This window comes from Delphinus delphis, chromosome 4, assembly GCF_949987515.2.
Source record: "Delphinus delphis chromosome 4, mDelDel1.2, whole genome shotgun sequence".
In the NCBI taxonomy this organism is placed as follows: Eukaryota; Metazoa; Chordata; class Mammalia; order Artiodactyla; family Delphinidae; genus Delphinus; species Delphinus delphis.
This window is the reverse complement of record NC_082686.1, coordinates 100,382,922-100,400,719: the sequence shown is the minus strand read 5'-3', so window position 1 is coordinate 100,400,719 and position 17,798 is coordinate 100,382,922. Positions and strand designations below refer to the sequence as shown.

General features: G+C 34.0%; 1 protein-coding gene across 2 annotated transcripts in view; it reads right to left on the bottom strand.

Moving 5' to 3' along the window:
- Positions 1–4,350: 4,350 nt before the first annotated feature.
- SI (sucrase-isomaltase) overlaps positions 4,351–17,798 on the bottom strand; it is a 102,153-nt gene continuing 88,705 nt past the window's right edge. For both annotated transcript variants that reach the window (XM_060011187.1, XM_060011188.1), the window contains 7 exons: positions 15,973–16,057; positions 15,833–15,889; positions 15,108–15,232; positions 12,309–12,397; positions 8,411–8,460; positions 8,009–8,173; positions 4,351–5,003 (listed from right to left, as the gene is read on the bottom strand). In XM_060011187.1, coding sequence (XP_059867170.1) covers positions 4,935–5,003; positions 8,009–8,173; positions 8,411–8,460; positions 12,309–12,397; positions 15,108–15,232; positions 15,833–15,889; positions 15,973–16,057 — 640 coding nt within the window. In that variant the 3' untranslated portion in view covers positions 4,351–4,934. The remainder of the gene's footprint in view (positions 5,004–8,008; positions 8,174–8,410; positions 8,461–12,308; positions 12,398–15,107; positions 15,233–15,832; positions 15,890–15,972; positions 16,058–17,798) is intronic.

Sequence of the window (17,798 nt, the reverse complement as noted above, 5' to 3'; positions counted from 1 at the left end):
TAAAGTTATTTTGGGTAGATAAAGAATCATAATTTAAGCATATTACATATTTAGTGTAATAGTTTTTAATTGCAGAATACGTTTTTTTATGAAAGTGTAATTGTTGTGCAAAGTGATATTAGTTTCATTTTTACAACACAGTGATTCAATATTTTTATAGATTGCACTTCTTTTAGAGTTATTTAAATATTGGCTATATTCCCTGTGGTGTACAATATATGTTTGTTATCTTACCTATTTTATACATAGCCGTTTGTACCTCTTAATCCCCTAACCCTATCTTGCCCCTCCCCCCATCCCTACTCCCACTGGTAACCAGTAGTTTGTTCTGTGGTACCTATGAATCTGTTTTGTTATATTTATTTATTTATTTTTATTTTTTAGATTTCACATATAAGTGATAACATCCAGTATTTTTCTTTCTCTGTCTGACTTATTTCACTAAGCATAATACCCTCCAGGTCCATCCCTGTTGTTGCAAATGGCAAAATTTCATTCTTTTTTATGGCTGAGTAATATTTCATTGTAAATATATATACATCTTTTTTATTCAGTCATCTGTTGATAGACATTTGCCTAATACTCATTTTGAACTTTTTTTTTTTTTTAGTATTGCTAATATAGGTTGGCTTTTTATGGAATGAGGGACTGATTGTCAGTTCATGCTAATCTTTTGTCTTCACCTGAAATTTGGTTCCAAATGCCAATATGATGTCTTATACATCTTTGTGTGTAGTTAATACTCAGTAAATATTGTTAATTGATTATTATAGTGCTTGCCATGGTTTGTCAGGTACAGACATAATTGTCTTTGGTCTAGTGTTTTTAGAATCCTTGGTGGAGCCTTATTTCTGATAGTGAGTTATTTTATCTGTCTGATTGTGTTCTGTTTGGCACATGGGTAAGTTTGGGGATAGAACAGACAGAATTTAAGATGGCTTTCATCATCATCACCTCCTGGTGTTCATGCCTTTGTGTAATTTCTTCCCCTTGAGTGTGAATAGAACCTTTCAATTCCTTTAATAAATAGAATATGACAAGTTTGATGAGATATAACTCCCATGATTATGTTATGTTATACAATACTCTATCTTAGCAGTCCCCAAATTTTTGGCACCAGGGACTGGTTTCATGGAAGGCAATTTTTCCATGCACGGGGTGGAGGGGGTGGGGTGGGGATGGTTCAGGTGGTAATGAGAGCAATGGGGAGTGGCAGGGGGGAGCAGCAGATGAAGCTTCACTGGCTCTCCCGCCGCTCACCTCCTGCTGTGCGGCCCAATTCCTACCAATCTGTGGCTTGGGTGTTGGGGACCCTTGCTCTATTTTGTTAGCAGACTCACTCCAGAGATTCTTCTTGCTGCCTTGACTAAGTGCCATGTTAAGGAAACATACATGGCAAGGAACTATGGGTGGCCTCTAGGAGATGAGGGCAATATCTAGAAGTTGAGTGCAACCTGTAGCTGACAACCACCAAGAAGGCAGGTCCTCAGTCCTTCTAATGCAAGGAAATAAAGACTACCAACAATCTAAGAAAGTTTGGAAGTAAATTCTTCCCCAGTGTAGTCTCAAGATGATAACATAACTCAGTCAACTTTTTTTTTTTTTTTTTTTTGTGGTACGCGGGCCTCTCACTGTTGTGGCCTCTCCCGTTGTGGAGCACAGGCTCTGGACGCACAGGCTCAGCAGCCATGGCTCATGGGCACAGCCGCTCCGCGGCATGTGGGATCCTCCCAGACCGGGGCACGAACCCGTGTCCCCTGCATTGGCGGGCGGACTCTCAACCAATGTGCCACCAGGGAAGCCCAACCCAGTCAACTTTTGATTTCAGCCATTGAGACTCTGAGCAGAGCAGCCTGCTAAGCCATGACCCACCTCATAAATCTTGGAAACTGTGAAATAATGAATCTGAGTTGTTTTAAGCTGCTACATTTGTAATAATTTTTTAACACAGCAATAGGATTCTATTATAGGGGAAGTTGTTTTGATACCCTGAAGTTCCCTAAGGTAAGTCAGTTCTTCCTTGCCTGGAAAAGGCAAGGAAAAATTAGTGGGTCTATTAGAGATATTATAAAGAGAAATAGTGGTGGCATAGAACAAAGGCATAGACATCCTCAGGTTGTTTAGGAGACAAAGTATAGAAATGTCATTTTTATATGGATAGCTGCAAGTAACTTATCATTCCCTTTTAAAATGTATACCTAGACGCCTTCACACTCATATATAAAGTATGACATTGAAAACAAAATAACAATTGCTTTAGTAATAATCACATTGAACCAGTTAGGTGTATATTGAAAGCTGATATGTTTTTAACTAATATTTCATTATGAGGACCAAAATTTCTTTTTGCAAAGTGACTTAGGTCTCATATAGGATATTGTCATTAGGAGAACTACCAGGATAGACACTATCTCCACTTCTTTGATACCATAGTCAAAATTGATGCCTTTGTGTTAATTATTTTTTAAATTAATTTATTTTTCTGGAGGTGGAAGGAATGGAGTAGGACTAAAGCTGCAATTGATTAAAAAAAGCAAGTCACTCATATTAACTTAGAGAAGCAGGTGTTTGTTTGGTATTTTGTGGTGGAGAGTCTTTCTATTGTTTTCTGTTCTCCAAATGTTTATGGAGTGGTCTTTTTATTGTCTTGTTCCATTGTGGTTACAGATGAACTTGTCTGATGTAAGTGTTCTGTGAAAAATACTTATTTTCACAGAAAAACACCACAGCATAATCTTTAGGACCAAGCTAACTCTAAACTGACAGCAGTCATTTTTTTTTTCTTTTTCATCAATAAGAGGTGAGTATGCTTGTACATACGTCTTTTTGCACATCTGTGAGAATATCTCAAGGTGGAACCCTGGGTCAAAGGGAAAATACAAACAACTTTACTGAATACAAATGACATTATTGCCCTCCAAAAATGGCTGCACTCATTTATAATCTCATCTGTAATGACTGGATTTCTTCTCAGCATCTGGTTTTTTAATTTATAATTTGCTTGTCAATTCCCCTTAATTGTTATAATACTTCTTGGAAGTAAACTTCATTATTATTACTATTGTCATTATCATTATTGTTTTTCCTGTTCTTTGTATTCTGAGTTACCATAGCGATATTCTAATTTTATTTATTTATTTATTTTTAATCTTTTGACTCTCTTTACCCATTTCTCCCATTCCCCAGCCCTGCTTCTGGCAACTACCAATCTGTTCTCTATATCAATGAGTTTTTTGTTTGCTTGCTTGCTTTTTGTTTGTTTTTGTTTTGGATTCCACATATAAGAGATATCATATGGTATTGTCTTTCTCTTTCTGACTTATTTCCCTTAGCATAATGCTTTCAAACTCCATCCGTGTTGTCAAAAATGGCAACATTTCATTATTTTTTATAGCTGAATAATATCCATTGTATATATGTATCACACCTTCTTTATCCATTCACCCATTGATGAACACTTAGGTTGTTTCCATATCTTGCCTATTGTAAATAGTGCTGCAATAAATATTGGTGACACATATATTTTTCTGAGTTAGTGTTTTCATTTTCTTCAGTCAAATCCCCAGAAATGGAATTGCTGGATCATATGGTAGTTTTATTTTAATTTTTTGAGGAAACTCAAAACCGTTTTCTATAGTGGTGGCATCAATGTACATTGCCACCAACAGTCCTCAAGGGTTCCCTTTTATCCACAACCTCACCAACACTCATTTCTTGTGTTTTTGATTATAGCCATCATTATCATTTTATTTTTCCCTGGTCCTTGTATTCTGAGTTATGAATTGTCTTAAATATTTCATTATAACAATATTCTAATATTCTAATTAGGAAAGAATTATATCAAGTTACAGATATTAGTTGATTAAGTAAATTCAAAGCAACCTAAGTGTTAAAAAAAAATCAACGATTACTATTTTAGGCCATGACTTAGTCCTCCAACCTTAATGAATGAGCTAAGATGATTTATTCAACTAACTAAATAGAATAGATAGTAATATTTTTTCTCCTATCCATAAAGCAAAGTTAGAAGAAGAAATTTGGACTTTGTTATGGACTGAAGTTTGTGTCCCCCTATCCCAAATTCATATGTTGAATATCTAATCACCAGTGTGATGATATTTGGAGATGTGCCTTTGGTACATACACAGTCATGCATGTGGAGCCCTCATTAATGGAATTAGTGTCAGAAGAAGTGACATCAGAGAGCTTGCATCCTTTCTCTTTGTTTTGTGCCATGTGAGGACACAAGGAGAATTTGGCTGTCCGTAAAGCAGAAAGAGGGACCTCACCAGCCACCAAATCTGCAGATACCCTGATCTCAAACTTCCCAGGCTCCACAACTGTGAGAAATATATATTTATTGTTTAAGCCATTCATTCTATGGTAAATTGTTATAGCAACCCAAACCAAGACAATTTTCTTTTGGAAAATTTTTTAAAATGTACACTGTATGTACTTATATATATTTTATTTTCTCTTTTCTAATTAAATGTACACACTAAGAAATAATTAAATCTGATGACAATTATTAGTACATAACTCAAATCTACTAAACACTGAAGAAAATATATAAAATTACATAAAACTTTTGCTTAATTTAAAAATCACCTATTTTAATTATATCTTAATTACACACACATATATATTTAGTAACTAGTATACAGTTTTAGCTGATACTTAGCAAGAGTAACTAGAACAATTAAATTCTTCTAAATAGTTAAAACATTGAATCAAAGCCACATTAATATTATAAAATCAGTATTAATATTGTACACTGTGCAATAACTTTAGATAGATGTTATGAAAATCACATTTTACACAATATAAGAAATAAATGAAGAGGGTAAATAATTAGGGTGAATAAGTAAATAAGTATGGTGAAACTTAAATCCAGATGTTAATTTCTCTTTGACAGCTGGGACTGATGGTGATCTTCATGACCAGTTGATTTCTATTGGCTCATCTAGAGTAACGTTATTCTGTCTTAGATCAATGTTTAATATCTAAAAAAAAATAAAATGGTAATTAATTGCTTAATCAGAACCGTTTTTTAAACAAAAACTAATTCCATAAATAAATGCTCTATTAGTAAACAGGTATAGCTTGTTTTTCTTTTCCATTTTGATTAATTTTTTTTCCAGAGAGTTCACAACCATTTCAGTAATAGTCTCACCCAACCCACCCATTATACAGATAATGAAAATAAGTCTCAGAGGGGGAGAATGGTTGTCAAAATACAACTAAAAACTGAGACTATTAACCAATTATCTTATTTCTACTACTTTACTCTTTCTCCATGACTCCTAAATATGCAGTTATTCATAACTGCACTACATAGATCTCTATGCATTCCGCCCTCAAATATTATCCAGTCATCTAGAGACAAAACTTAGATTTTAGAAATATGTTTTCTTTTACATCAATCTTAAAGGGCTTTAACATGCTGAATTTATTGCCAATGATTTCATTGTGCATGTTACTTTCTTTCACTGGAGAGAATCTCTGTCAGACCATATAGGGACTAAGTATGGAGGTGACCAATTAAGCCACTGTACTCAAACAATCATCTGTAATCTTTTTATAATATGTTGATTTCATTAGATTTTTCCGTTGCTCCAATAGACTCACATGACTCTCAGTGCCTTAGCTCAGAAAGTTGAATTCAGTCATCAAATATGCAAGAGAAGAAGAAAACCAACATTTCTTTACTGCTAAACAAATACCAAACACTCACTGGGGAATTTATAAAATTTATTCTTCACTAAAGCACAGCGTCTTAGGATTTATTTCCCATGCTTCATAATAGAAGAGTTTGAAAGGTAAATAATTTTTTTTAGTATCTATTAGGTTTGAAACTGATCCATCTTACACCAAAACCTAACTTAGTTCCTTTATATCAAAAGTGAAAAACAAGCAGCACCTCACATAGATTTTAATACCTGTACAGATGGCAACTAGGCATAATTGCTGCTAGGAAAGTGTTTTAAAAATTGTATTGATAGAGCAATTAAATGTCCTTTGCATATAATTTCTACACTCATGGAAAGCGCAACCAAAATAGAGAAAGAATTTGACTACTCCCTCCTTTTCCCATATATCTATAAAAACTCAGAAAACAGTAGATGCTCATAAATATTTGTTTTATTTAAATACACTTAGAAGGGACTAGTCCTTTGTTAGTAAAGTTAATATCTTCTTTTGGAATCATTGAGATAATGAACCATGTAAAAATTTATTCTTAATATTTAAAATTCTTTGTGAATGTGTTTGAAAGCAGTGGGATGAACTTTTCTTTATAAGTGGTGTTTTTTATGCCAAGTATTTGGTCAAAATTATCTTGAAATAATACTTGATATGTTAAAATATCTTATTTGACCTTGTTCAGCTGACTGTATTTAGTTTACTTTTATAGTAAAAATTGTGAGCTTTATTTTTCACCATTGTTGTAGTAAATAAGAACAAGAAAAAATGTAAGGAAAACCAGTGTTCTTTAATCTCATTGAACATTGGGCTGTTCAGAAAAACTGATTTCTAATTATGATTGATAATCATTGACTATTCCTGAGGAATTAATTTTCCTTTTTAAAGATTCCTTTTCTTAGTTTGCCATATAAGACCACTGGACTAAATCATTGATTCCCTTACTTTGGAATTTTATAAACAGGTGAAATTTTAAAAGAAGAAAAATGGGGGTGAGGTGGTGGGTTATCAACTTTTATTTTACCATGGAGGATCATTAAATATATAAAACTCTAATTTTCCAACCTTGATAGAATTTAAAGAAATAGAAGTATTTTAATGCCAAAGTAGTAATTAAGAAATAGTTGCATATTAAAGGTGAAATTCTGATTGCCTACAGAACAGCAATAACAATAGGATAGATGCTAAATTTCAACTGGAAGAAACGGCTTCTCAGGTGCTGTTCAACTCTTACATCTTGTACAATTTATGAAAACCTAAAATTATGCCCAAGATACAGTTACTATTTTTTTAAGTTGTAGTCAGACAAACAACTAGCTATTTTGTAAGTTAAATTCATCCAAAGTGTTTAGTTGATAAAAAGCTAATTGTTTTTATTCAACTTTAAACACAAACAGGTATGTGTACACACAGTCAAAGTTTTAGCAGTGCAGATGTAGCCTTAAACTTGGATCAAAGACTTTAAACAGTTAGCTGGCTTCTAGAATATATGTTCTTTGAAATCTACTTTCACAGAATTTAAGACTGGAAGGAGATTAAGAGGTTGTTTACTTGCATATTCTTACTTAACTGTAAGGAAAAAGAAGTCCTGAAATTATTTATTCAACATAAAAAGCTCGTTACTAGCAGCAAAGAGATTTTAACATAAGAATCCTGACTCCTTTGTGTAAATCATATGCTCACGCAGCTCTATGTCAAATTATTCATAGATGCTAATAGTTCTATTAATTTTGCAAGGATTTTCAAGTATATTTTATCTAAGACATATTAAATGTTCAAATGTGAACATTTTGGTTTTGAAAGGTATTAGCTTTTTTTTTTTTTTTTTTTGCAGTACACTGGCCTCTCACTGTTGTGGCCTCTCCCGTTGCGGAGCACAGGCTCCGGACGCGCAGGCTCAGCGGCCATGGCTCACGGGACCGGCCGCCCCGCAGCATGTGGGATCCTCCAGGACCGGGGCACGAACCCGTGTCCCCTGCATCAGCAGGCGGACTCTCAACCACCACGCCACCAGGGAAGCCCCAAGTATTAGGTTTTGAGGGATGAAAATGATTTAAAGATTTAATGCAAATTTAACTTTGCTTTGATTATATCAGAACAATTATAAAATAGATGCCCTTAGGTTGATTTATATGTTACCAAGGATGATAATATGGAAATAGATATGGATGTTTAATGAAAATAAATAAACAAGGAAGCAATAGTTGACCCATAATTATGTTTCTTTAGGGCTAAAAAATACAAGACATTCATGTAGACGTTTTGAATAGCTCCATTTAAAAAAGAAACGTCTTCTTACATCACTTACCTCCAGGTCTGGGTTTTCAAAGTTAACAGACTCTTTATTTCCATTATATATGAGATTAACCTCACTAACAGGAGTCTTTTCTTTCCCCCATATATGGATGTATCCAAGCCGCATTTCATTTTTGCTTATGTAACTATTTTTCAGTATAGTGCTTGTTAAGATGGTCTATAAAGACAAAGAAAAAGAAATTAAACCCTTCATCTAGCAAAAGCAATTAAATCTTTAAAAAGCATATATCTGTTAACCAAAATGTATCTCATAGTATGGCAAATTGTTTATTCATATATTTGAAAAGAGGTATGATATATAATATATAAAAAATATGTAAATATAAAATACAGCATAAAACTTCAAATATTATTTAACACAATTGCAAATAAATGATCTGTAGTGACTACATACCTTGTTTAAATTAAATTGTACAAAGAAATATAGGTCTCTTTCATAGGTGTCTATAGAGAAAAAAAAAAGAGTGATGTATTTATATTTCCAAAGAAGAGCAATAGTAAATACTAGTACTGTATATTTTGCTTTTCTTTCACAGTAAAAGGGTACCAAATACCATCAATGTATATTTAATCTTCTCTAAGTTTATATATCTTATTTGAACACAGTCCAAGGAGCACTGAAATATGAAGGATGAGTCACCAGAGAGGGTACTAGATGGATGGGTAAGTTGGTGTGTGCCTGTTTGTATGTAGGAGAGTAACACTAACGCAGTGGCACATGTAAAATCACCTTCACACAGCTCTGGGAGGGTGGAAGAAGTGTAAGAATAAAGAGAATTGGGTGTGATAGTCATGGACACCTACTGGCCACCTCAGTGACTGACAATAAAATAATATTATAAAGAAAAGAGAACATGATGGTAACTTATCCTAGTGTCATTTGAGAAAAATATTCAATTGTGAGAGATTATTTCAGGTCAGCTGAAATCAAACTGATAAAACACAGGCTTTATACCCAGCTCTTTAAATAAGATGTAATCTTGCCAAATTTAAAATCAGTTTAAAAAATAATCTTAGAACTAAAATTTATTATTTAGTATTTGTTATTCTAAGTACTTTATCACAATGCTGTAAGAGACATGTATTATTATTACTCTCACTGTATAAAAGAGGAAAAGAAAAAAATACATGGCCAAAAGTGAAACAACTAATTATTATCAAGTCTAGACTTATGTCCAGTTTTCTCTGACTTATATGATTGTGTCATATGTAAAACCAAACAAACGTGTAAGACAAAAAGGCAAAGGTAGAGTCAAATGCATGACTAAAACAAGTATTAGGATAACACTGAAAAAGCAACAAATTTTAATTCTCTTTTCCACTTATGCATGCCAGGATTATATTCATTAATTCTCGGGAAAAAATTGCTTAATTTGAGACTAATTGTGCCTATATTAAAATTAAATGATATTCTGCCCCAAACTTTCTCTGTATATATTAATGTATACATCACTTATTTAATATACATTTTGAGGCAAAATTTTTAGTCTTAATTTTAAATATATAATTATAGCTTAAGTTTTTAAGAGCAATTTTAAAAGTACAAATCAATGAGATAAAAGAAAACAAAAGTGAAGCTATTAAGAGGATATGAACGGTTTAGCTGTTTTGCTGTTTTCAATGAATAAGAGAAAGATACCACATATGAACTTAGTCCAGAGTAGACATATGTCTAGTTCACTAAAATGAGTAGGACAAATTAATATTTTACTAAGCTACAATTTCATTAGCTAGAACAGTCAAAATTTACTTAATGTATACACATTTCAAAATAAGTTTATTTTGCTTTATTTTTTTTTTGAGAAAAAATATGTCTACAAATAATAGTGATTGGGACAGAGTAAAGGGAGCAAGTAGGTGATTAAATAGTTAATTCCAGTAGGTGATTGTAAGTAAAGGAAAAAAACCTGTAAGTTAGTGATCACTCAAGAGAGTAGGTTTGCTTAACCACAAAATCAAGCAGGCTTGCTTAGCAACAAAACCATACAGCATAAGCACGAGACATGCCCCAAAACAATAAAACAATGGTGGAATGAGACCCACATCCTGCCCAGTGAGGTCAGTAAGTTAATGATTCCTAGGACATGCTTTTCTGACCACACTAAAACAAAAATATAAGGAAAAGGTGACATTATACTGAAACCTGAGATGATTTACCATATTTTAGTATATGTTACCGCCTTTTTTTCATTTCCATTGTGCCATGACAGTGCCGGTTTGACCATGTAGGGACCAGAAAACTTCCCAGCCCCATGAAGGAAGCTTGACATCTATTCAAGAATGAGGAAGAAGGTGGTCTTCTCCCCCTCCCCATTTTTCCTTTGATTATAAAACTGTAGCCCACTAAGTTCCCCGCGTGGCACCCTCTTGCCTGCCTGCTTGTAAACCTCACAAGCATCCTATTCTAATGAATCATTTCTTATCTATCACTTTGCCTCTCGTTTAATACTTTCTGTGCCGAGACATAAAGAACTGGAGCTCCTTGGAGCCCACCAAGACGCATTTCTAAGATTTCAATAGTATTCCGTAAATTTTAAAAGTACTTAAAAGAGGAAATCATTTAGATATCATCTAGTTTATCGAGTAGATTGGCAAGCTTGCTGTGAGAGAAGACTTCTTTGGAGATTCTGATCTAATAAATCCAGAGACTCCGAGCATTTGTTATGTATTGTTTTTGCTGTTCGCTCAAGGAATTTCAGGGGATTAGTTGAGATCTTTATACTTAATTATAACAAATATACTGAGATTGTGAAATAGAACCAAAAAAGTAAATGTAATGGGCCAGAACAATTTTGTATGCTTTCATGAAGAGAACAGAGAGAAATATATGAATTATGTTCAGTTACTTTCCAGTGATAAAACAAAAAATCTGCCATGAAACTTCCATAGGGTAAAGGTTATACCAAGTTCTTTCATCTGCTATCTTAGTTTGATAGAAAGAGCTGGAAAAAAAAAATTCTAAGAGAAGCTTTGTCCCCATTACTGTTAAAACAAATTAACTTAATTTGTTAGAGAGTAAGATTCAAATATCCCAAGACAAGCATGCAAATTATGTATAACTCAACTTTGCATCCCTGGGAAATTGTAGGCAAATTCAAAGTGCCTCTTGCCGGGCCCAGTGAGGCAGAAAGGTTGCAAACTTTTTAGAACCTCCCTTAATGTATTAATGAAGTTCAGGGCTCTGAAAACATATGATTTTAACTAATAGCAGTTGAGTTCTTCACCTTCTAAATCACAAAATACTAGGAAGAAGTAATTTTGTTTTTGAGTCTTGCTTATTATCATATGATTCTTATATCACTTTCTGATATGCTTTACTCACTAATAAATTCCTATTTATTATGTTTGCAGAATATTAACTATGATTTACCTGAAAAGATGAAAGATGTCTTTGCTATTAATGAAAAATCTCTCATCTATGGATAATTTATTTAAATTGCAGTGAACTGCCCTATAGCTCCACACAGATGTTAGTTTTTAAGACAAAGATTTGTGTCAAGAGAATGCTCAGAAGTCCCATCTAGCAGAGCTGGCACTACTAATGGCAGTCAGTAAACCTAATCCTCTAACAGTGTTTATTTAACAGCATAATAATGACCTGGGGGCATTTTATTCAAAGGCAGATTCCTGGGCCTCTCCCCAGATTAATGGAATTTAGATGGGTCCCAGAATATGCATTCTTTACAAACTATCCCAGGTAGCAGAACACGCACTGCTAAAAGTTTAGTAGTTCAGTCTGATTTTGAGGAGTAGCCATGGAGTAAACAAAGATTTAAGTTTAAATCTTTAAGCTTTTCATGTAAAAAACTGCTGAATATTAAAACAAAAACAAAACAAAAGCTATAGCCATAAAGCACAGAGAACAAGTTTGAGTTTTGTTTCTGAACTCTCATGTTTTAGAGGCATCCTTTGTGCATCAATATGTGCGCACGGGAACATGGATTTTCAGCTCAGTTGACCTCACACATACTGAGTGCCTATTATGTGAACAGCACTGGGCTAACTTCTGGGACTACAAAGATGATCAATATATCAGCCCTGCCCACACAAAACTCTTAGCCATCTAGACACTGATCACAGGGATTAAATATATTTAGGATAAGAAGAAAGTCTTTAAATATGTAGAAGTCTATTTTTTAAGTTGATTCAACTATTTATTAAACTCTTTTAGCTTTGAATAATATTATTGGCTTTTTATTCAGCTTCCAAAGTACAATAATAGGTAACAAAAAAGTAATGTGAGATAATATGTATGTTACCAGTTATATTTATCTCCTAAATGGAATACTTACCTATAGTCTCTCCATCATCCCAAAAGAGAGATCCTTGTGCCATCTGATTATCATCTGCAGCAACAATGAGCTTCATGTAATTTTTTCGACTATAAGAAAGAAATACAATTTTACCAAGGTTTATAGAGTAGCATATTTCTTGTTATGATATGACATCCATGTAAGTGTCCAAAGGAACACAGACTGTTTTAGGCAAAGAAAATAAAAGGATTTTCCTTTTTTAATGAGTTAATGGAAATTATATAAACCATAAAATCCTTCATATTTAATAGAAAATATCATGCATTTCTTTTTTTTTTTTTGCGGTACGTGGGCCTCCCACTGCTGCGGCTTCTCCTGTCGCAGAGCACAGGCTCCGGACGCGCAGGCCCAGCGGCCATGGCTCATGGGCCCAGCCGCTCCGTGGCATGTGGGATCTTCCCAGACCGGGGCACGAACCCGCGTCCCCTGCATCGGCAGGCGGACCCTCAACCACTGCGCCACCAGGGAAGCCCGTATCATGCATTTCTTTGACATCAAGGATTCACCTACTGTAACAAATCAGAAGTGGCCTCATTTATAATTAAAACCATATTAAGTTTATTGATATATTTATTTATTCTTCTCTCTGATAATACTGTCATTGACCATTAAACATAAAGCTGTTTCAATAGCATGTTTTAATCTCATATGACTTATGCTTTCCTCACATTTACATATATAAATCACTTGATTATCATTGGCAATTGTTAATAAGAATGTGAAGAGTAGCCAGAATTGCAAGTCTTTTCCTTGGATTGGACAGTACTTCCGAAGCTTGTGCCTACCATAGGCCTATCTATGAACTAAATATCTGCTTCCATGCTCAGTATGCAAACTTGGTTTGACAGCCTCATATTGCTATGGAAGGATTTCTCAGACAAATTATGCTTAGCTATCTGCCTTTTCCAATCACAAGTGTTGAAGGTTATACTGCTATGGAAGTCTTCTAAAATATCCAGAATATCTAGAGTTCAAATCTCCACAGCAACTTTATATTTTCCATGTACAGATATTGGCATGTCTTAACATGCATGTATATATGCATTTCAATTCATAGTCACTGAGGTAAAAGATAAGTAGATCTTATTAGAAATATTAAAATCTGGTTTAACGCACAATTTCCTAACGTACTTAAAATAAGATTAAAAGAGTTTCACAAATTTCATTCTACCTTGTATATACAGTTGACCAATGAACAATGTGTATCCAAGTATCCACAGTTCCTCTGCATCCACAGATTCGACCGACCAAGGACTGAGTAGTACTGTACTATTTACTATTGAAAAATATCCATGTAAAAGTGGACCCATGTGATTCAAACTCATGCTGTTCAAAGGTCCACGGTATACCTAAACCCAATATCCTATTTACTTTACCCACCTACACACACACACACACACACACACACACACACACACACACACACAGAGAACACCCAGAATGGCCTCTCTACTTGTCTCTCATAACATAAGGATTCCTCAAGGCACAACTTATGAATGGTCTCCTCCATGAAACTCTCATTTCTCAGGTATAATCATTTTTCTCCTCTTCAACTGACATCAGGGTAAAATATTGATAGAAATGGATCTGGGTAGCTCCAGAAGCTAGAAAGAGTCTACTCATGCCAACTGGGGCTGTCAGCATGTAGATCACCACAAGAGTGAGTACAGCCTGAGGTGAGAAGAGGAACAGAACTGAGTCCTCTAGAATCTGAATGTTTAAGCCAGGAATTTAGTCAGGGGAAATAGACTCTATGACTGGTCTCAGAAATTTGCTCTTACATCAGTCACAGGAGACAGAATGGACCCATGATCCATGGAAATAGGACATGTTGTTGACTGTGAAGGAGAGAATATCACATAAGGGGTCTTAGCAGATGATCAGTTATAGATGATAATGGATAGAAAATCTGAGTTACCTTTCATTGTTAAATGGGACAAGGTTGCTACAAATAGGTCTGGTTCTTCTGCAGACAGCAGAGGACTTAAATAGCGTGAAGGAGTAGTGATCTTGTCAATGGATATCTACATTTCATAGACTAAAGTGGGTCTGGGTATGTGTCACAGGACTGATGGAGGTAGAAAAGGGGGAGCGGAAAAGATGGAAGGAAAGAGAAGCCCTCTGAGCCATGTTTGCTTAAAGCTCACAGAAAAGTTCACTTAAAAAACATATTTTCATAAAGTAAATAATATTTCTTTCCAAATAGACTCAGAAAAAATGATGAGGTCTCACGTGAGACTGGCATTTAAAATACAAGACATCCGTTTATCAATACCTTTGCATGTTTACACAGAGGACATTAAGTTTCCACTGGTATTTTGGTTGGGGAAACATTCTATCATGTTGGAGGACAATTTTCCATGAGTTTCTCAAGTTTCTACATATTTTGCATACAGAAGCAATGACAGTTTTTCTGCCTTCAAAGCAAAGAATGGATGCTTTTGCTTACAGCCTATTATAAAAGATTGAGTTTCCAAAGTGTTGCCTTCCTTAGCTGTGACATAAGCCTCCTGGGTGGGCAGTATCCACCTAGGCCACTTGATGTCACCCATATGAGACTTGGGGGACAGGGGCAACTGGAGCAAACATGAAGCTCATATTTCTTGCTATGCCAAGAGTAAGAAAGAACTTTGTCTCAGACCCAGAATCCATGAAACTGTGGCAGGCTAACCTGTAAGCTTGGAAGTAGGATAAAATCTCAGACCTTTCCCGGTTCTTGACAATTCTAGCATGCTGTCTCTCAAAATCTAATCTGAGTTCTGTGAACACTTCACTTACCTGTAAAATGTGTTTTGAGCAGCCTCTTGACAAGGTAGAATATAACCACCACGGACATGTAGATTTATTTCATATAAAGGAGCTGCAAATGTATGAAATTTTTCTCTGACACCAATATCTTTGCCCTGGAAATGACAGCGTTGGACAAAAGAACAAAACAATAAGAAGCAGAATCACCAGCAATATTGGTACTTGAGGGGGCACATTTATAGAATCAAATAATATACTTTTTAATTTAAAAAATAATACAACCACAAACATTTATTCAGGAGCTCATGTTGTTAAAGCATGTACTTATTCCTTAGTTTATTGATAACTTTGAAAGTAATTTACCACCGCTTGTTTTTGTGGTGCTCACATGAAGAAAATATATGGTTCTTGATGGGTCACAAAAGTTATTTTTGATTTGTCATATACATTATTCTTTAAAGGACTGTATTACTTTTAATGATCTTTCTGCATACCTAATAAAGGGCAATGACCTTTTTGTGTATACTGTATAATTTCCACGTTTATTTGGTAAAATAAATCAATGACTACATAAGAAACTATGGCAGAATAAATTAACTCTTTCACTGTTTGTTAATTTGATTCTGATATAATTAGCAAGAAATATCTTGCTCTTTTTAAGTGGAAAGGAAAACAAGTACGTTGTTAATAAAAAGGCTATAACTAAGTTGTTACCCATTTCTTAGTCAATCCCCCAGAATTCCTTAACTACTTACTGTATGGTAATCAAACCACCGAGCATTAGGGACATAGCCTTCTACAGTGTCAGCGTACTAGAATTTAAAGACATAGTCATTAAAAACATATAAACCATGGAAAAATTACTTTGTGAACAAAAATATGTTGTAGGACTTACAGCTTCCAATACAGGGGTAACCATAAATGCTGGACCCCACAGGAACTGTTTGAATATATCCCAGGTTGGCTTTTCATTAAAGAACCTGGACAAAATATTTACAAAATTAAATCAAAGAAATTTATCTCTTCTGAATACCATAAAATAATTATTAAAATCACATTTTGCAGTATGGATTTTTGTGGATTGAAATGAAAATCAAAACATAAAAAATCAAAAACAATTTTATCACTTGGAATTCAGTGTGCAGTGTACAATACTTTATAAGTAAATCTAGACCATGACTAAACCTTCCAACAAAGCACAGAGTTGCCATGGATGTGTAAGACCGAGTGAGAAATCTCCTTTGAAGAGAACTCACATAAATTCAAATATTAACTTTGTCTAGTAGAAGATCAACAAACCAGGAAGCAAGAATTATAAACACTCTGGAAGAAAAGTGTGAGACAAATGTGTTTTAAGAATCTTAATTTGGTAACTTTAAAAAGAGTTTGCACATCCTATGTAAATTAAGCTAACTGAATAGTGAATTTATAAATCCTTAAATGTTCTTCCATTTGTTAATATTTTTCTGAGTTTGAGATATAAATGGCTGAAAAAACAAAATCTGCTTTTTATAGTTTGAGAATTGCAACTATTAAATGTCCACATTTTTTCTTTAATTGAAATGGAAGTATACATTTTTAATTTTTGTTCTTTTGTTTGTGTTTTGTTTTACTCTAAACTGAGATTAATGCTAAATTGGACTGCTGGGTTCTTCCTCTATGTACTTCCTATGGGAACAAAAACCCAGAAGTTCTCAGCAGGACAAGAGTCTGCATAGTTAATAATAATGTTTCTGGCTGGGGACTCAGACCAGTGCTGATACTCCAGCTCTTCTGGAAAGTTAATAGGGAGAAGACAAAGAGGAAAATTCTAGAAATAAAAGAGGAAAGAGTTTAATAAAATGTTACCAGAAATAAAGAAGGGATTACGGTAATAAATTACTAGAGGATAATTTGAACCTAGGAAGTATTTTTTTTCCCTTTTTTTTGGAAAGTTGGATATTTTATTATTAGAACAGAAGGCATATTGATCTACTTATTATTTTGGTAATTTTATCTTGGCTACTACTGTTTAACTTGAGTAAATATTCGCTGTTTATTTTTTACTGATTTATCAATAGTGAAATCTAACAAATCACCCCAATCAATTACTCTGGTAATATAGGGCACACAAGAAGCTAAGTATATCATGATTATTTCAAGGGTTTTTCTGTATTCATGGTTGAATGTGTGGGGGGTTTTTTTTGTAACATCCATAAGAAATTGCTTGTATTTGCCTTAAAAATAGAACAGGCTAAAATTTTTGCAACTATACTCCATAGAATAGAATTTCAATATTTGGTCATATATCAGTTTGAGCTTCAAGGAGTAAATCCAAAACAATTGTCACAGAGAATGGTAGAACTGTTCTAGGGTACCCAATTAGAACACCTCTAGGAGGAGTTGGATGGTCTTCTTAGTCAGGCATTTGTATATGGTGGATTTACTTAACTGCTGTAAACTTCAATTAAGTTAACCATAATTTAGAGATATTACTTATTTCCAAGACCTTTTGTAAACACTCAATGTAATAAGGTATGTAAATTCTCTCAAACAATACCTGGTATACAATAGTTATTCCTAAGAATTATTACTTTTTAAAAACTGATTGTGTTTCATTTGTAATGGCATACATTAGTCTATTAGTAGATTTATTTATGTAAATGCTTATTAACCCAAAATGTACACTTAAATAACAATGAAAAAGTTTTCAATTTATAATGTTTTATATGGCAGTATAAC